This window comes from Aethalodelphis obliquidens, unplaced genomic scaffold (genome assembly GCF_003676395.1).
Source record: "Aethalodelphis obliquidens isolate GAN/ISIS:26980383/991018 unplaced genomic scaffold, ASM367639v1 scaffold48, whole genome shotgun sequence".
Classification (NCBI taxonomy): Eukaryota; Metazoa; Chordata; class Mammalia; order Artiodactyla; family Delphinidae; genus Aethalodelphis; species Aethalodelphis obliquidens.
Genome location: NW_020837992.1, coordinates 8,723,807 through 8,744,120, shown reverse-complemented (window position 1 = coordinate 8,744,120; position 20,314 = coordinate 8,723,807). Strand labels below are relative to the sequence as shown.

Below are 20,314 nucleotides of genomic sequence, written 5' to 3'. Positions count from 1 at the left end.
TATAATGAGGCAGAGTGGAAAGAACATAGGAGGGGAATAAGTCTTGTGTTGGAATCCCAGCTCTAGACCTGTTAGGTGTCAGAGGTGTGTTTTCCCTGAGACCAGTTTGTCAGCTGTAAAATGTTACTACCTCCTTGCAGAGGATCTGATGAAGGAGTAAATACCTAGGGCACAGGGCTCATGCCTGCAATCGTCCCTGACACAGCAGTGAACTTAGACAAGAGGTCCACAGAGCCCACAGCAACGCTGACTAATGGCATGAGTGTGTAGACGGACAGGAAGCCAGGTCCAACTGGGAGGGGTGTGCAACAGGGTGGGCTTGCCTGGGTGGCAGTGACTGCAGCCCTGAAGGTGCAGTAAACTCAGTACCCCAGCAGGAAGGGAAGTGAGAGGAGAGCAGGAGTCTCGCTCAGGAATGGGGAGAAGCCAGCAGCAGCATGATTGACAGGTCACCCACCAGCCACCCACTACAGGCCCTGGGCGTCCACTTCCCAGACACCTCAGGGCCACACCCCAGACTCTGCCTCTAACCCTCCCCTCTCAGCTGCCGCTTCTCCCCTCTCTTGGTTCTACTGGAGCCCGGCTTCCCTCAGGTGGTCTGCGGCTCACGCGGCTTCACCCTTTGCCAGTGCTTTTTTATTTTATTTTATTTTATTTATTTAAATATTTTAATTTGATTTTTGGCTGCGTTGGGTTTTCATTGTTGCACGCGGACTTTCTCTAGTTGCGGTGAGGGGGGCTACTCTTCGTTGTGGTGCGCGGGCTTCCCATTGCCATGGCTTCTCTTTGTTGCGGAGCACGGGCTCTGGGCGCGTGGGCTTCAGTAGTTGTGGCACGCAGGCTCAGTTGTTGTGGCGCACGGGCTTAGTTGCTCCATGGCATGTGGGATCTTCCTGGACCAGGGCTCGAACCCATGTCTCCTACGTTGGCAGGCGGATTCTTAACCACTGCTCCACCAGGGAAGTCCCTACTGGTGCTTTTTTAGATCTCTTCCAGCACCCTCTGCAGCTCATGCCTCTAACTCCCATACCCCATGGGCCTCTAGAACCTCAGCCTGTGGGAGCCCCAAGTCCTCTAGTCACCCTGGAGGGGAGCTGGGGTGGTGCCGAGAGCGGGGTCACTGCAGGGCCTGGGCTGAGCCGGGCGGAAGCTTGGAACACGGAACAAGGCCGTGGGCCTGGCTGCAGGGTGGGCACTGAAGACCTGGGCAGAGACCCTGCGGGTGAGGCCTGGGACAAGCTCAGCACAATGGGTACCTGTGACATTAGGCCTCTGGCAGCAGGACAGAGTCTCCAGCTAGCAGCCTCCGAAGTGAGGCACTGGGCAGGGCGGGGCAGCCAGTGGAGGACCCCAGTGACCCCACAGGGTGGGGACGGGCCAGCAGCACAGGGACTGACAGGGGTGGATAGTCTGGGCAGATGGGCAGCTCCTTTGGCCATTTTTTCCCTTTGGGCTTCAGAGCAGGTGGTCCCCAGAAAGCCCTGAGAGAAGAGGCAGCTCAGATGGGCCCTGCCCGGCCCAGACAGGACAGCAACAGTTGGGGCAGGGCTTCTTTCCTCCAGCCTGAAGGCTTCCCAGGACTGTCTGTGCTGGTTACCATCTACTGAGATGGTTGCCAGGGGAACCACTTACTATTTGTATATGTTCCCACATGACAAGGCTGTGCAAAGGCTCAGGCGTATTTGGTCCAGGACAGATCCCAGAAGCAGCGATGCCCAGCGGGCTCTGGAGACCTTGGCCGGAGGGCAGGAGCAGTCGTGAGGCCCCAGGATTCAGACCTACATCCCTGAGTGTAGGGTGAGGCAGAGGGCTGCCAAGAAGAGGGTTGCCCTGGGTGTGGGAGCACCAATCCATTCACTCATTTATTCATTTCATCGAACACAGAAGGTGCTGGGCGGTGTGCTAGGTGGTGGAGAGAGCTGAGAACAGGGCAGGTGCCTCCCAGCCTGGTGCAGAAAATTAAAACACAATTGCCTCCACAGGAGTATGCTGGGTACCTTCTTGGCAGAGAGAGATCCAGGAAAACTTCCTTGATGAGGTGATATGTAAGCCACGATAAGATTTTGCAGGTGATGTGGGCAAGGGGGAAGAGCATTCCAGGCAGAGGGAGCAGGATGGGAGAGGGGCCAGCGGAGATTGTGAGGGAGACACCTCCTAGAACTGAAGTCACTTAACTTCTGGAGTGTGGGGTAGGGTGAAAGCTGGGCAGGGACCCAAACCACCAGGTACGGGCAGGGGTGGGCCAGGCTGCACCACAGTGGGTACCCCCAGGCACACCTGATCGTAGGCCTCTGGCAGCAGGACTGCAGTCCGGGCAATGCCCTGGGGGTAGAGGGGCCCGATTCCCCATTGCGCTTCGGACTCTGGGAGAATTTCCAGGGCTTCTGGGGAACCAGAGAGTCTGAGCTATTAGAGGTTTCATCAGGGCAGCTGGGTTACTGCTCATGCTTCTGGGCTGAGCAGCTAGACGAGAGAGAGAGAGAGAGAGAGAGAAAGAGAGAGAGACAGAACTGTAGCTGGTCACCCTGACTTCAACCCCAGCCTTTTGCCAAGGCCCCAGACAAACAACTAAATGTTTCTTCTCATCTGGGTCCGTGACCCTGCTGGGAAGTCCAAGAAGCCACCAGTCCTTGAGGTGAGGGTGGAATGGAGTGCAAGGGGGCGGGAAACAAGAAGGTGACACTGGCCGGTATCAGGAGTCTGCTCTCACATACATGCATACTGCATGTGTATTACATGCACATTACATACACAACCGAGCCTAACCCTAGCGCCAGCCTTGTGAAATGGGTATTTTGAACCCCCCCCCACTTTAAAGGTTAGGAAACTGAGGCTCAGAGAAGCTAAATAACTTCTTCAGGATCATACAGGTAGAAAGTCATGAAACCAGGATTCAAACCAGGTCCGTCTGATGCTAAACCCTGTCTCTCTCTACAAGACAAATGTGATTTACTGCTATGTGTCAGGCACTGAGCTAAGTACTGCAAACCAAAAGACGAGATAGCATCTCTCCTCTGAGAATCTAATGAGATCATGTGGGAGGAATGACCGCAGATCGTGTTTTCCCAGAATGGTCCATTGCCCCTTGACTCTGGGCGGAACTCCGTGGCTGCCTTGGCGAGTAGAAGTGATGCTGCCTGGTGCCGAGGCCGGGTCATAAAAGGAGGCACAGCCCGGACCTCGCGCTGTGAGAAGTGACACGTGGAGAGAGCTGGAGCTCGGGCTGGCAGCCAGTCACCACGGGACCTGTGGGTCCCACTGCTCCCTCTCAGAGCTCCTGACACACACAGTCTCTGAGCACGAAGAATAGCTGTTTCACGCCACTAGATTCTGGGGGTGATTTGTAAGCCGTGGTCACTGGAACGAGAGCTTTGTGAACCGTAAAGTGCTATACAAGTGTCAGATGTTATTAGTAAAACTGAGTTTGGCATGAGGGGATTGTGTTAGTGTCTTAGGAAGTAAACTTTGTCTTGACCAGCGTTCTCCCCCAAAGCAGAGACCGAGCAGGGGATCACATTTTGGAAGTGAGCCATGGGATCGGCCAGGTCAAGGGTGTGTATGGAGCTGATTCCTGCTGTGCCCAGCTGGGGCTCAGCATCTCCTGGGACCCCTGTAGAATGGGCCTCAGGGTGTGGGACTGGTGTACTGGCTCCAGCCCTGTTGGTGGAGGGTTGGTCCGGGGGGTTAAGGCCTTGCACTTGCCATTGGGAATGCCTCAGAATGGCTCAGAGCAGCTCGCGTGGAAGAGGAGTCGAGGGAAGAGAGCTGAGTCTGTCGCTGAGGGATGACACCACACGTGCTGGGCTGACCGTGAAATGGAGCATAAAAAATGAGCGACACATCGTGGTATCAAGGCAATGATTACATCTGATGTCCCGGACGGAGGCCTGCAGGGCCAGCCTCTGCCTGGATAATTTCCCCACCAGTCGTGGGGCAGCCTGCCCGGCCTGCCTCTCCAGAGAAGCCTGGGCACCTCCAGGCCTGCTTGAGCAAGGCCTTCGTGGCTTGGAAGCCTCCAGGAGCTGACGGAGCCCCAGCAGGCCATGCTTGTTGGAGTCTGGGGCTTTGAGAAGCGGCCTTTTGAAGGAAGCCAGTGTAGAGGGTAAGGCTGCTTTATTCAGACCCTTAGTTTTTCTCCTGGAAGCTAAGGCGGTGGTGAGCAGACCCCCCTGGAGCAGATGCCTGAAGGTCATGAGGTGTCTGAGTCTGGAGGGCATCCGTCCAGGCTGGGACCCAGGCAGGATGCCCTCTGCACGACCGTGTCTCTAGGAGCTGGCTTGCTGGTCAGGTCCCTCTGCCTGCTCTCCTGTTGACCAGTCAGCTCCACCGCTCTCTCCTCTGGGACGCTCAGTACTTAGTGGTGTGATCTTCCAAATGGAGAACGAGGCTCCCTGTTCCCAGGCCTTGTCTCCTGCCTTTAAACCTTTAAGCCTCTTCATCCCTGTTATGGGCAGGGAGCCGGCTCTGTTCCACCTGTCGGGGAGGCCTGGGCAGCTGCCCGCCAGGAGCACAGAGAGGGAGGGGTGAGTACCCTGGCTGCGGGAAACACGAGGCAGGAGGAGCTGGCTGTGCAGCGCCTGGGAGACGGCGGAGGAGATGCGCCTTGCAAGAGGAACTTAGATTTGGGGAAGGACTTAATGAATTACACCAATATCAACAACACTCCAATGTGCTGGGCACCTACCTTAGGCCAGAAATTGAGTGTCCCTTCTGAGAGGCTGAACTTGAACCTGTGTGGTTAAGAACCCAGCCCCCAGGGCTTCCCTGGTGGTGCAGTGGTTGAGAGTCCGCCTGCCGAAGTAGGGGACACGGGTTCGTGTCCCTGTCTGGGAAGATCCCACATGACGCAGAGTGGCTGGGCCTGTGATCCATGGCCTCTGAGCCTGCGTGTTCGGAGCCTGTGCTCCGCAACGGGAGAGGCCACAACAGTGAGAGGCCTGCGTACCGCAAAAAAAAAAAAAAAATGAACCCAGCCCCCATCCACTCTCCCATCGCCCTCCCCTCACCTTCGCTTCTCTTGCGTAAAGGTCATAGCTCCTTTCTTCCTTCTTCCTTCCAAGGTGGTGCGTGACCTCCCCACTACGCCTGGGGTCCCCCGCTGGGAGGAGGCCTTTCCTCAGCAGCTGGTGAGGCTGGTGCAGCTCTGTCCCTCAGGTCTGCTGAAGGGTTTCCTGGGATGCAGGACTTTCAGTGTAAAACCCAGCAAGTCGGGAAAGGTTGGCCACCCTAGGTGAGTGTCTGTGCTTTCGTGTTTGGGGGAGACAATCTCATCAATAGGCAATTACAGCAAAGCGGGTGAGTGCTAAGCTATAGGGGACCTCAGAGGAAGGCTTCCTGGCAGAGGTGCATCCAGGCTGAGTCTTGCAAGGATATAAACCTTTAAACCAAAGAAGACATGACAAATGTGGGAGAAGGGGTAAATGGGGCAGCAGGCTTTGGGCTCCAGGGATCTCTGTGTTTTTCTTTAGGTCCCATAGACACCAATGATGCAAATCCCCCCACCAGCCTGCATCCCCCTCCCCTGAGCTGTACCTACCCTGAGTGGAGCCTGTTTGGGGTGCCCAGATTTGTGTGTGCTCTGTCCTGGCAAACGCTGACTTGGAATCTCGAAATGAGAGACATTCTTATTCAGAGAAGACCCTTGCTGGGGTGTAGGAGGTGGTCTTTGAAGGGCAGGGCAGGGAACTGGGCAGAATTGACCCAGGAGTGGGGATCCTAAGACCCTGAGGGAAAAATGTGCTGTGATGGGGGCAAGGGGAGGAGAGGGGAGCGGGGGAAACAGTGGTCCTGGAAAGTTCCCAGGGACCTGAGTTTGGAGACCTTGCCCACCTTGCAGAGACGGGGCTCCAAGGGATGGAATCCTAGCCCATCCGTCGCTTGGTGATGTGGGAAGTGGGTGGTACATAAGTAAAAGTCATCTCTTGGGGGTTCCCAAGGACTTATAACCATTTGTATTCATTCATACATCATCTGTTTGGGGGCAAAATGTCCCAGTACAGACTACCTCGGCCACATGAACAACTTCCTGAATTCTAGGCCAAAGAGTCCTTCTGATAAATTCTAGACCCATTCCTCTTGGATGGCCAGCAAGCTCCCTGCTTCTGGAGTGGGACGCAGGAGTTTACCATTAGTCTGGACACACCAAAGAGTAAAGCAAAGGTCAAACGTGGTCCTCCAAAAGGATCTGGATGAGTCCTCCCTGCGGTGACTGGTAAGGCGTAAGTGGTGTTTCTCAAAGTACATCTGGGCCCAAGTGTATCACGATCTCCTGGGGAGCTCATTACAAATGCAGTTCCCAGGCCATGTTCTAGAAATACTAAATCATAAGCCCTAGGGGTAGGACATAGGAATCAGCATTTTGAACAGTCACCCTAGGAAATTCTTCTGCTTAAAATTCTTCTATGTAAAAGGTCTCTATTGGGGGTAGTTGCTGTTTGTTTAAATAAAAGACAAAGTTGTATGTCAAATTTATCTCTACCGTAAAATTTCCAGGATTTCTCAACCTTGGCACAATTGACATTTTGGACCAGGTAATTCTCTACTGTGGGGACTGTCCTGCTCATTGCAGGATGTTTAACAACATCCCCGGGGGACTTCCCTGGTGGTCCAGTGGCTAAGACTCCATGCTCCCAATGCAGGAGGCCCGGGTTCGATCCCTGGTTGGGGAACTAGATCCCACATGCCGCAACTAAAAGAAAGATCCTGCATGCCACAACTAAGATCTGGTGCAGCCAAAAGAAATAAATATATTTTTTAAAAAGTCTTTAAAATAAAACAAAAACAACATCACCGGACACTAGATACCAGTAGCATCCTACAGTTTTAACCACCAAAATTTTAAAAATAATAGCTCCAGACATTGCCAAATGTCCCTTAGAGGGAAGAATCCTACCCTCAAAAGGGATTTCCTTATGAAATCTGACCTGAGTCCAGCGTGTTGCATGTGCTTCACCATCTTTGGAATGACCTCCAGGGCAGGCTTTGCCCATACCGGACCCCGCCCTCCTCACCACCTTCCAGCTGCAGAAGGGGCTGAAGCCAGGTCATACCGTCACTCTCCTGGTCGTGGTGTAACGCCAGGCCCTTTAAGAGCTTTCTTTCCCATTCTCCGCCCCTCCACCTAATGCACCCCATTTCTGCCACATCTCTTGGATGCTCCTGCTGCCCAGCCCCCTCACAGGCCGGGGAGACAGAAAGCAGGCCAGCAGAGACAAGGGGTGCTGACGAGGCCCCAAGGAGAGGGCACGTGTGGAAGAATTGTCCTTTTGTGAAAACAGGAAGTTTATTTTGGCGCTTATTCTGAAGTACACATGGTCATGGCAGAAAACTTGGCAAGTACAGAGCAATATAAAGAAGCAATAAAGGTCACTCGTAATTCCTCTGCCCCCATAGCATCCGTGTTGACACCTAGGAGGTGTCCCCCCTCAGCGACTATTACCTCCCTGGCTGGTGTGCGGGCAGGATACCCAGGTGGGTAGAACAGTGGACCAAGGGCAATAAAGGGCATTCAGCGTTCCAGGTTAAACGTCTGCTTTATTCAGATCCGGTGACCAGAGGCCCCAGCAGCCTGTTTTGCAGGAGGGTTTGCATCTGAGTGTCTCCCTGCCTCACCCCCCCGAGAACGGTCTCCTGCAGATCAGAACTCGTCCTTTATGTCGAAATGGGGCTGGTCTTCAGGCTTGAAGTCCAGGTTGGGGCTGCCGTCCTCGTTGAGGATTCTTCGGGCTGTGTAGCCAACGATGGGATATTTGGCTTTGTACACTTTGGTGAAGACATCATCCAGGGATTCCAGCTCCTCGGATGTGAGGCCCGTCTTGGGGAGAAAAGCCCAAGAAATACAGGGGTAGGAATGAGTGGCTCGTGCTTGCCACCGGCTTCTCGCCAGCCCCTACCCCGACTTTACTCGCCCCACGTCCCCTAATGCGAGGGAAAAAGTGTTTCAGAAAACAGATCGTGGACAATTTTTTCGAGACAGCCCTGTGTGTGCGTGTGTGTTGCGGAGGTTACGTGTGGGGGGTGCAATGGCTGCACCGTGTTTGTGGTCTGACTGATGTAGGAATTAGACTCCAGAGAACCCCCAGCCTGGTCGGCGTCGGGGGGCGCTCTGCGGTCTGCAACCACCTCCTCCTGCGCGATTAAGCCCCCTGCCCTCTACACTCCTCCCCTTACAGATTTACACGCCCTTCCCCCTCTCTGTAGTTTCTTGCTTTGTTTCTGTAACGTTGCAGCTTAAGAGTGTGACTCACCTGAGCACAACAGGGGGTGAATGCCAGCCTTTCTGTTGGGATTACTTAGACCCCGACATGGTTTTCGTTAATGCTATTTTCTCCTTCACAGAAATATGAGCACGGCGGAGACTCTGCTCTCCCACCCTGTTCCTCCCCTGAGCTACCGGTAGTGGCCTGGAAAGCGGGTCTCAGAGACTAACAGCAAAGCTATCAGAGGCTGGGGGGTGGCAGGTACAGACTGTCAGGGGGATGGGGCAGCCAGGGCAGCCTGGAGCCAAACTCTGAAGATCAACTGAGTTTGATCTCAAGTTCACAGGAGTTCACACTTGACTCTGCAGGCAGTGGGGAGCCCCGGAACATTTTGGAGCAGGAGGGGCACAGGCAGATATCTACTTTAAGAAAACAACTGGCTACCTCTGGAACAGTATACAGACTAGTTAGGAAGCTTTGCTACTGCCCAGAGGTGGGGCGTGGGGAAGAAAAAAGGCCATGGCCAAGGAGGTGGGACACTTTGACAGAGGCTCATTATCTGGCTCACAGTGTCGTGGGTGAGGTCTGCAGGATCCAGGGACATCTTGGCCACCCCTCTGGTGGAGTCCTTCCCGGTCAAGGCATTGTAGGGGGCTCCTCGTCCGTAAAACTCTGTAGTGGGGAGGAAGGAAGAAGACGTGAGTGCATGTGCACAGAGCAGCCAGGAGCCTGTACACGGCACAGGGCGGGGCTTCTGAGACCCCACCCCACCCCACCCAATCCTGCAAAGGCTCAGCTGAGGAGAGGGACATCAGTGAGGATGGGAAGTCCAATAAGCCGCCCCCAGCCTTCCCACTGGATTGCGCTAATTCAGAATATGGAATAAGTCACACATGCTGGGCTGAGAGGTGATTTTTTTCTTTTTAATACAGAATGAAAATAATCCCTTAAAAATATTTAAAATGTAAACAAGAGGGACTTCCTACTGGTGGTGCAGTAGGTAAGACTCCACGCTCCCAATGCAGGGGGCCCAGGTTCCATCCCTGGTCAGAGAACTAGATCCCACATGCATGTTGCAACTAAGAGTTCACATGCCGCAGGCGAGCCACAACTAAGGAGCCCGCCTGCCGCAACGAAGACCCAGTGCAACCAAATAAATAAATATTTAAAAAAAATGTAAACAAGAAAAGTGTTCTGTCTTCCTAAATGTTCATGGAAGCCAAGTCTACTTTCATACATCTTTTGTTTGGTATCAGATAAACAATGAACCATTACAAGACTACTTCCACGATATCAGTTGTAGTTTCCATTACGGAAAACATGAGATGGCACTAAAACGTTCTATGATGTTCTAGGATCACGACTCTTTGCTAAGTAATACTTTTCCTCTCACCGCTTTATCTAGGGTAAATCATCCAGTTTGACTTTGATTCAATAGGCAACAGGCAGCCACGGAAGGCTTTTGAGCAGAGCATGACATCATTAGAAAAATACTGTTGAAGTACCTCACTGACAAAGATTGTGAACTCATTCTGGGGCGGGGGGAAGGACCTGCCCAGCATTCCCTCCCTTCCCTCACACCTCCAGCACCCACTCAGGCTGCCACGCTCCCCAGAGGTAAGGATTCATAAAGCCAAGCCACTTACCCTTTCCAGAAGTGACATCGAACACCACCCCTTTGACTGCCATGTAGATGGGCTGATCTTCCTAGGAAGCAGGAGAGAAGCTGTGAGGAGACAAAGAGCCCAGCTCCGCCAGTTCAAGTGAGTAAAATCTCTTCCCATCACAGCCGGTGCAGAGGGTGGCGGGTGAAGTTACAAGCTGGTCCTCAGGGAGCTCGCCCCACCTGCGCAATGTCATGCCCACTCACAAAAACCTGGAAAAGTCACGAAGCATCATGACAAGCCTATGGCAATACCTTTCCCAGGAACTGAAGCAGCTCCGTACAGATAAAAACTCAAAAGAATATTAAATGAATTACTTAAATCAGTCCATGGGACTTCCCCGGCGGTCCAGTGATTAAGACTCCACGCTCCCAATGCAGGGGGCATGGGTTCGATCCCTGTCTGGGGAACTAAGATCCCGCATGCCGCATGGCATGGCCAGGAAGAAAAAAAAATTAAATCAATCCAAATTTCATCTTCATCAATGTACATACATGGAGGTAATCAGTGTAAATGATTTATTTTATATCAATATTTTGCTTCCTACAGGTAATATTAGTTCATACAAACATTTTCATGTATTGAAATAACCAAAACAGCTGTCACTTAAACAGTTCAATTTTATTTTAGTGATACTGTGTACCTGTTTGTGTAGCTATTCTATTTTGGATCATTTCCAATTCCTGAGAACTTTAAATGGCTGCATTACGAATATCTTTCTGCAAGGTACTTTCTAATTTGTTGACTTATCTCCTTGAGGCCTATTTCAATATATTGAATATAAGTAGATGAACAACAAAATCACTTTTTATATTTTACCAGTTTGTCCTTCAAAAAGCCGTTTAGGGTGCTAGAAATATACAAGCAATACTGTTTCCTTGCAGTTCCTTGGCTTTTACACTTTATTTTTTCCTATATTCCTGGGTATACAAAAGGAAAGATAGAAAAAAAAGTAATTCCCAAGCGACAGATAAGGACTCTGGAGGAATTATAGGTTAAAATCAGAAGAGGCCTTGAAGATAATCTGTCTAACAGCTTCGTTTTACAAATGCACCTTCATCATCCAGGCCTGGGGAGATTATGAGACCTACCCAGAGTCACAGAGCAAATCAGAGGGAAAGCAGTTTCTGGAATCTGGAGCCCAGGAATCCAAGGCTCAGTCCCCTCTCTGGCCTGCCCCACCAGGGGGCACATAGCATGAGGACAGTGCACTTGCCTGGGACCAGGAGAGGGTGGGTGTCCTGGGAAATTCATTCAAAAGACCCAGGGCCACGAAGAAAGACACAGGGAGTGAGTGGGTCGGAGGTACCCAAATGTTAGGGAACCAGGGGAGTCACCCGCATCAGTGAGGCAGGGCCTTTATCTTTCCTCTGGGTTTTGGGCTTGCTTGGCCATCTGGCCTTCCTCCCTACCTGTGGCCAAGCAGGGCCAGGAGAGAGTGCCATGTGAGCTACCATGACAAAGGGATACCAGAGCAGTGCGGCAGAGGAAGGAGGGCCTCTTCCACATCTGGGAGAGCCCTGGAGCCTGGGTGCAGGCAGGAAGGCGGGAACTCCTGGGCCTCCAGCACCCTCAGACCCTGCAACAGAGGCTGGGGACGGAGCAGAAGTTCCTCACCGGTGACTCTTCTTGAAAAAGAGAGAAACTACTACAGACGTTTTCTTCTACAGAAATACCTGGGCCCTCCAGTGGTCTAAGGCCATGTTTTTCTAACTGCAATTGGCATTGGTAACATTAGTGGGTCATGGAATCAATTTAGTGATTTATCAACAGGCTTAAAAAAGAATGAAATAGGAAAAACAAAGTTCAAAATAGAGCAGAAACTAGAAAACATTAGAGTGCTTCACACATAGTAAGAATGAGCGTAGTTTCACGGCACTTTTGTTTCAGTTGTGTGTGTGTGTACACCAGGGTAGGATGCAAAATACATTTAACACAGCCAAAACGTCTGCAAGCCATCATTTTATTGTATAATTAGAGAGGGTGGTTTCACCTCTTTACTCACCTGCCTCTATCCAACAGCCTTCACTGTCTGTATATTCTTTATTGTCTGTCCAGAATGATTCTTTCAGAAGAAGTACAAGTCCTACTCTTCACTACTTTTTTTTTTTTTTTTTGCCGTATGTGGGCCTCTCACTGTTGTGGCCTCTCCCGTTGCAGAGCACAGGCTCCGGACGTGCAGGCTCAGCGGCCATGGCTCACGGGCCCAGCCACTCCACGGCACGTGGGATCTTCCCGGACCGGGGCACGACCCCGTGTCCCCTGCATCGGCAGGCAGACTCTCAACCACTGCGCCACCAGGGAAGCCCTACTCTTCACTATTAAGTTTTAGAAAAGCAGAAAACAAATGTCACCCCATCCCCCCTTAGTACAGATTCCAGGGAGAGCTGGTGAGTGAGCACAGACAAATTCCATTTACAAAGAATAACCCTAAAGCTTAGAGGGGCCTTGGGTAAGCTCAGGGTCCAGGGTTGCCCTAAATAAACTCAGAAGGTAAACAACATTTCTGGTCATGCTTGCCCTCTGATACCTTCTTCTTTAGCTGAACCAATATACCCCCGAAAAGGTCACTGCCTGGAGTGATGGAAAGGGAGGCTCTTGGGGGTTCATTTCGTTTGTACAAACTGGAGAAAGCACAGCCGGGTCCACCTCTTTTACTCACTAGCTGTGTAACCTTGGGCAAGTTACTCAACCGCCCTATGGCTCCTTCCTCACCTGAAAAATGAGATGACGATAATAGCTCCTTCCTCACGGGTCATCATTAAATGATTTAATGCTTTAAAGTGGTTAGGACGGTGCTTGGCAGAGTTGGCTCTATATTAAGTGTTTGTTAAATACAGACATCTGGTCCCAGGCCCGGAAGTCATGCTGGGGGTCTGGGGGCAGGTGGCCCTCCCCTCCCTGCATTTGGTATCCTACGGTGCAAGGAAGGCAGAAAACATATTCTCTGAGGATAGCAAAAGTCAGTTTTGCCCTTGGAGGGTGGAGGATGACATTTGCTCGGGACCAAAGAGAACCCTCGAAGTCACCCCAGCCGCCCTGCCCCAAAGCTAACTGCTTCATGACATCTGCTTTCCTTAATAAACCAATCCTCCCCCGCCTTTTTCCTCCATCGCTAAGGCAGGGGAAAATAACATTCACGTGCCATTGACTCGTCTCCGTTGGGGAAAATTCTGCAGATTCCAGCGTCTGACATACAGGTTAGAATGCCAGCAGCAAAGAAGGGATATATACACCTCTCCCCGCCAGTTCTGCCACACATTTATTTCCCGAGGGAGAACGATGACCAAACTCACGAATGGCTTGTGATTTATGCTGTTTTTCTATTCTAAAAGCTCGATGTGAGGGTAAGTCATGCAAGAATATTATTTTGATCATGTTGCCTGGGCTGGGCCCTCAGCCACTCATGCTGGTTACTAGAGGCTTATAATTCAGGACAATTAATATATTTCAGGTGTGATCAAAGGGAGGGCAGAGAAATTCATATTTACTGAGATTCTACTGTGCTAGGTTCTCTCCATATGTTATACATGTTTACTTATACTAACGGATGTCACTTAGGTCAATTTTTACAATGACCTTCTGAAAAAGGTATTACTATACCTGTTTTGTAGATGGAGAAACAGGCTTAGAGTTTAAATAACTTGCCAACAGTTTCTCTGCTGGTAAATAAACAGCCAGAATTCAGACTCACACCTGTTTGATTCTAAAGCCCTTCCCGCGACATTCGTCCTTGTCGAAAACTTGAACGCCAATCTTTGACCTATATAATTTGTAAACAGTGAAGCCCTGCTAAAAGAACAGCTGATGTGACATGGCGAAAGCTGCCAATGAAAACATGTGATCAATATCTCTAGTTATAAGGGCAGCTGAAGAAATCAGGGTCCACAGGAAGGCCCTCTGGACACACGTGACCTTTCTCAACCTACGTTCATTTTTGTTCAACATGCTTACTCTGTGATCTATGTGTTATCTACAGGAAAGGTCCCTAAAATGACCTCCTCTTTGCAAGCCTTACTAGGATTACCGGGAGAATGGGCTTTGAAGAGGCACCGGGGAGGCCGGATTTCAGCAGGTATTCCAAGAGGGCTAATTCATGCCGGAAGCACTCGTGTAGCTATCTTCACACTCCCACGTGGGAATGATTCAGGGAGCCACACTGTGGATCACTCTGACAACCTAAACTGCCCGAAAGGGATAAAGGAGCACAGGGCCTCGTGCAGTAGATCCAGAACACAGTAGGTTCGGTGAAAGACACCAGCAGCCGGGACCCCTGTCTTTCGTGATTTCCAATCTGAAGCGTCCACTGAAGATACTAGGCAGCTTCCTGTCGGGGTGCGCGAGCTCTCACCACAAACCAGGCAGCAGAATGTGGAACAGGTGGGTCTGCCTTGGCTCTCGTCCAAAAGGATTATAACAGAAATGAGAATTCATAGCTAGTTGTTTCAGAACGACTTGTTATACAAGGTCCACAATCCCATAGCAGAAACCCTTGTGGGTCAGATGTGTTTTGGAATTCAGAGTTTGTCAGATTTTAGAAAGGTGTTATGGGGCACGTGCCAGAACACCTACCGGGGTCTGAGGCAGCACCCCATCGTCATCTATATCAATATTTCCACAGTAAAGCATAAACATGGATATTCACACTAAGTAGGATAAATAAAGACTATAAATAGACTCATGTAGCTCCAACAAGGTTCCATCATCAAAGGAGTTCAGATCAGGCCGGGTTTTGCTGTCAAATGACGTAAAAAAGAAAAAACCTTCTGGGACTTCCCTGGCGGTCCAGTGATTAAGAATCTGCGCTCCCAATGCAGGGGGCACGGGTTCGATCCCTTGTTGGGGAACTAAGAACCGGCCTGATGCACAGCGGCGCGGCCAAAAACAAAAAACCTTCTGCTTTTCAGAGCTTAGCTGATTTCTGAATTGCATAAGAGGATTATGGGCCTGTTATAGTGCCTCTTGTTTGTATCTTTAATAATAAGCTAATAAAAATAATAGCAGCTAAGATTGATTAAGGCTTACTATGCTAAGACTACACCAGGCCTACTACGCTATGCACTTTGCATATCGCCATCTCATTTAATCCTCACAAAACCCCTATGTAGAGTAGGAACTCTTATCCTGTAGCCATTATCACAGTCAGTTTTATGTGTCAATTTGGATAGGCAACAGTATCCAGTTATTCAGCATTTATCTAGGTATTGCTGTGGAGGTATTTTGTGGATGTGATTAATATCTACAATCAGTTGACTTTGTGTAAAGGAGATTATCCTGGATAATCTAGGTGAGCCATCAGTTGAAAGGCCTTAAGAACAGAATTCAGGTTTCCCCGAGGAAGAAGAAATTCCACCTGTGGGCTGCAGCATTGCTCCTGCCAAGGGTTTCCAGCCTGCCCTTCCTGACAGCCTGCCCTATGCATTTCAGACTTACCTAGCCAGCCTGCATGATCACATGAACCAATTCTTGCAATTAAAAACATACCCATATATATATTTTTTTCACTGGTTCTGTTTCTGGTGGAACCCTGACTGATAACAAGTACCACAGATGAAAATAGAAAATTGAGACTCCAAGAGGTTTAGCTATTTGCCCAAAGGGACTCAAACCCAGATATGATTCAAAGGCATAACGCTCTAACTATACTATTTGTATAATGTATTATACAAACAGTAACACTTCTGAGAGTGAAAGGTGATGCTATTAATAATTATCCCAGGGCTTCCCTGATGGCGCAGTGGTTGAGAGTCCGCCTGCCGATGCAGGGGACACGGGTTCGTGCCCCGGTCCAGGAAGATCCCACATGCCGCGGAGCGGCTGGGCCCGTGAGCCATGGCCGCTGAGCCTGCGCGTCCGGAGCCTGTGCTCCGCAATGGGAGAGGCCACAACAGTGAGAGTCACGTGTACTGCAAAAAATAATAATAATGATAATTATCCCAGGACAATAGGCATAAACCAGAACCATCTAGGGCAAACCTCCACACAGGGCAGCTCTAACCAGCTGCGCTCAACTGCCTCTCTCCTCTCTTACTCTCTCTGCCTGCAGACATCCTCTGGGTGCCACACCCCAAACAATTCTTTCCTTAACCCGCTTCCATCTCAAGCCTCCCTCTCTCCTTCTGGCAGTTGAGTATCAATCAATAATATCATCATAAAAAAGCCAAGGGTCTTTTCTCAGTCCTCATCCTGAACCCTGGGCATGGCTGCTGCATGCAGTCTCCACTAGGAATTCTCTCTTCCCTTGGACTCTGTGCTGGGGGTCCCCAAGATTACCCCCCCATTTGGAGATTCACGAGTACTCATGGAACTTAGCATATAATTGTACTCAGAGCTATGTTTTATTACAGTGATGTAGTAAGGGTCATAGGGGAAAGGACACAGGTAGAGTCTAGAGGAGTCTATGTACCTGTGGACTTCCTTACACTGTCTGCCTCCCACGAGGGGCCACACAGAGCACATTCTTTCCCTGGCGACAAAATGCAGCAACACGTGTGCAATGTTTTTGCCCAGGGAAGCCCATGAGAGACTCAGAGCCCAACGTTTTTACTGGGGACCGGCCATGCAGGCCCTCTCTGCCTAGCAGTGTTCAACATGAATGCACAGTTTCTACGAAGAGCCCAGACTGAGCCACCTTTATCTGTTAGGGAAATGCAGAACACCCTGGAAATCCAGACATCAGCCAAGGCCTTTCTAAGGACTGCGGGCCTGTTATGTTAACTCTTTTCTGCACAGGTTCCCTAACCCAGTACCATCTGGTTCCCTGCTGCTCCAAAAGATGGTGTCCCTTAACATCCAGTCACATCCCTGTCTCCCTCCTTCTGTGTTCTCAATGACTCAGGCTTCTAACCAACCTCTCTTTACAGTGACGCCCAAACTAGCACCACTGCCTAAGGGCCAGGTTTCTAAATCCCCCTGGAGAAACTAGTCCAGCTAAGGCTACTTAACTTGGGGGTTAGGGAGCCCACACCAGAGTGTTTTAACAAGAGAATATTAGGTTCCTTCCTTGTTCTACCACTAACTGGTAGCATGCCTCAGTTTCCTCACCTGTAAAAGCAGGAGGTTGATTCCTATCAACTCTGAAATGCTGTAATTCCCTGATTTCCCCACCAAACTGTTCCCCCCACCTCCTGATCCAATATCAGCTCCATGGCCCTTCCCATGTGCAGCATCCTGTTCCCACCCTCCAGGGCCATCGCACTGGGCCCCAACAACCCGAATGGTCAGATGGCTGTGAGGAATATCCTAGACACGTCCAGACTGCTGACCGATGTGGACTGAAGTGGGTGCGTCTGGGGTTGGGGGTCGTCTTTGTCTCTAACCTCCGATCTCCCCCCCTGCCCTCTCCCCCAGCTCTGGCTCAGCCTCAAGAGCACAGCCATTAAGAGCCAGTGTGAGGAGTCAGCTGCAGAGGGGCACGGTAAATGAGGAAGGCAAAGTGCAGGGAAAGTTTGGATCAACCATGGACCTGCCCCCATTCCCGCCTAACCCGGGGAGCAGGCCTTGCTTCCCTCTCTCCCTCTCCCCCCACTCCCCCCAGGAGCGGGCAGAAGTGTGTGCCCGCAGCTGATGCTTACACTGAAAACAAAAAAGTTCTGAGGTTCGTGTACAGACCGCCAGCCAAAAGTCTAGGAAACAGCTCTCGGGAAGAGAGGGCGAAGCGCGGGGTGGGGTGCTCTGGCTGGGGAAGGCGGAAGCAGGGAGCCCCGAGTGCTGGGGACTCCCCCCTTGTCCCCAGGCGGCGATCCAGGCCTGGAGAGAGGAGCCCGGCAGGCTTCGCGCCCAGCTCGGAGCCAGGGCTCCGGGAGGGGGCGCCCGCCGAGGCCCGCGCCTCTCCCCGAGGCCTCCCCTCGGCGCCGCGGCTTCCTGGGATCCCCGCCTCCCTCTCCGCAAGGCCGGACTCGGCCCGGTCCCTGGGCCGGCGCTTCCCCGCTCACCTCCTCCCCGCCGTAGCGGGCCAGCTCCTCCTCCGTGAAGAGCCGCACCGGAGGACCCCGCTCGGCAGGGCGCGGTGCCTGCCCGGCCCCGGCTGCGAGCCCCGCGGCCAGCGCCAGGACCAGGGCCAGCGCGGCCAGCCCCCGCAGCCGCCGCCCGGGCGCGGGGCCTGTCATGGTGAGCCCACCGAATCGGGCCTGGGGCGGCCTGGGCGGCGGGGCCCGCGCGCGCGCGCCCCGCGGCCCCGGAACCCCACCCCGCGCGCGCCCGCCCGGCGCCCGGAGGCCCCGGAGCCGGGAGCCAGGAGCCGAACTCCGCGCCTTCCACGCGCTGCGGGGCGTGCTCGGCCGCTGGGACGCCGAAGCCGGAAACTTGGAGCTAGGATTCTGGGCGCTCCCGACTCCAGACTGCGCACTGAAAGTTGCGCCAAACAGTGGCGTCTGTTACAGCAGTTCCCTGATTAGGTACAGAGTTGACACAGCCAACATTCCAGCACCTAGGAAGAGAGATTTACAACCTAGGACCCCAACTTTATTAATTCACTTTTACTTTTGGCTGATTTTTTTTCTTCCCAGTTGTGTTTAAATTTCGAGTCCCCAAAGGATTTTTGCAGAGGGTAGGGCACAAGACATGCACTGAAATAATTATAGCTAACATTTGTGCAAGGATTTCTTCACTGATTTATTCAGCAAATACTTTTTGAGGGCCTCCATGTACCAGGTCACTGGAGGCACATCGCTGAACAAGACAGATCCACGCCCCATGGAGCTTACATTCTATGGGCGAAATAGACAAACACGATACATAAGTAGTATGTTAGATGGTGATGAATGCTAGGGAGAAAAATAAAGTGGACAAAGGGATAGGGAGCATTGGGAGTTGCAATTTTAAATAGGCTGACCAGGGAAGGCCCCAATGAGAAGGCAGTATTTGTATGAACATCTACAGGAGGTGAGGGAGGTAACCTGGGGGAGGACAATCCCTGCAAAGGGAAAACTGCTTAAATGCTGAGGAAGGCTAGTGCCCGGCTTGTTGGAGGAACAGCGAGGAGGGAAGAGGGGTAGGAGGGGAGGTCAAGGACTGAAGCAGGGAGCTACTGTTATAATCCAGGTGAGAGATGAAGATGGTTTGGCCCCAGGTGGTAGCAAGGGACGTGGTGAGAAGTGGGTGGATCACGGATTTGTTCTGAAGGTGTAGCTGGCAGGATTTGCTGACAGACAAGACATGGGGTCTGAGAGACAGAGAGGAACCAAGGATGACCCTGAGGGTTTTGGCCTGGGCAGCTGGAAGGATGGGGTTGCCACTTACTGAGATAAGGAGAGATGGTAGGAGCAGGTCTTGGGGAAGATCAAGATCAGGCTTGTTCAGTTTGAGAACACTTAGATAGCCAAGTGGAAGGATCAGGTAGACAGTTGGCTATATGAGTCTGGAATTGGAGGAAGAGTTCCAGGCTAGAGATATAAATTTTGGAATCCTTGGCATATAGGTTTCATTTAAAGCCACAGAATGGATGAGATTGTCGAGGAGCGGCACGTGGATCGGAAGGAGGGAGGACCAAGGACTGAGTTCTTGGGGTTTGCCAAGATTTTGTGGTTGGGAGAACCGGCCACCAAAGATAGGCTTGCTGTGTGCCAAGCACTTTTACGTGTATTATCTCATTTAATCCTCACTGTAGCTCTAGGAAGTAAGAAATATTATCACCCATTTTACAGATGATGAAGCTGAAGTACACAGACCTTAAGTGCCTTGCTCAAGGTCACACAGTAGGTGGCAGAGCCAAGACTCGAGCACAGGCCCTGTGTCCCAGAGCCCCTGACCGCCAGGCTACACCTCCTCTCAGTGACTGCACCTTCTCATCCATGTACTTCAACAGAATGGGCTTCTACTGCAGAGCAGCCTAAACAGGGTCTGTCCACAAATCGTCTGAATCTTAATTTCCACATCAGTAACGTACCAGCCTGCCTCCTGGATAGGGCTGTGTCCAAAGTAAAAATGGTATGGATGTGAAAAGCTGTGTAAGCTGTGCCGTATCCACATTACACCACGTCACAGGGTCTCCCGGTTAGAAGAGGCTCTTCTAAACCCTTAGAATATCACCCTCTTCCTGAGGCATCCTGTTCCTTGGCATACGGGGTGCTGCTTCTCTGCTTGAGCCCTTTCTCTCCCTGCAGCTGGATTTGTTAGGAACTGCTCTGAGCCAAAAGAAACTCCCTATAATTTCTACTGATCAGATCTAGCTTCCTCGTCCCGGAGACACTGAGTGTGAGTCTATAATTTAATAGTGTGCTCATATGCCCTTGGATTTCTCCAGGCATCCCCCTGATTGCCCTTCCCTACTTGAACCCAGCTTCATTTTTCCAAATGAATCAGTAAGTTATCTGCAAGGAAAACAGAAACTAATCTAAGTAAAACAGAATGGCTGTAATGCAGGGAGTTGGTTACATAGGTGATGCAAGAGGCTGAGAAGCAACCCCGAGGGAGCCCAGAGATTAGCAAAGCAGGAAGATTGGCAACATCCTG

The 20,314-nt window shown here is 51.4% G+C and overlaps 1 protein-coding gene across 2 annotated transcripts; it reads right to left on the bottom strand.

The window, feature by feature from the left end:
• Positions 1 to 7,268: 7,268 nt before the first annotated feature.
• NENF (neudesin neurotrophic factor) lies at positions 7,269 to 18,089 on the bottom strand. Of its 2 annotated transcripts, XM_027082936.1 has the most exons (5): positions 17,797 to 18,089; positions 10,069 to 10,074; positions 9,845 to 9,905; positions 8,767 to 8,870; positions 7,269 to 7,813 (listed from the first exon to the last, which is right to left on the bottom strand). In XM_027082936.1, exons 1-5 carry the CDS (start codon positions 17,968 to 17,970, stop codon positions 7,637 to 7,639), a joined length of 522 nt encoding a protein of 173 aa, XP_026938737.1. In that variant the 5' UTR covers positions 17,971 to 18,089; the 3' UTR covers positions 7,269 to 7,636. The 2 variants fall into 2 exon arrangements, with proteins under 2 accessions (XP_026938737.1, XP_026938738.1); XM_027082937.1 differs by lacking the exon at positions 10,069 to 10,074 and having other exon boundaries at positions 17,797 to 18,079.
• Between the last annotated feature and the right edge of the window lie 2,225 nt (positions 18,090 to 20,314).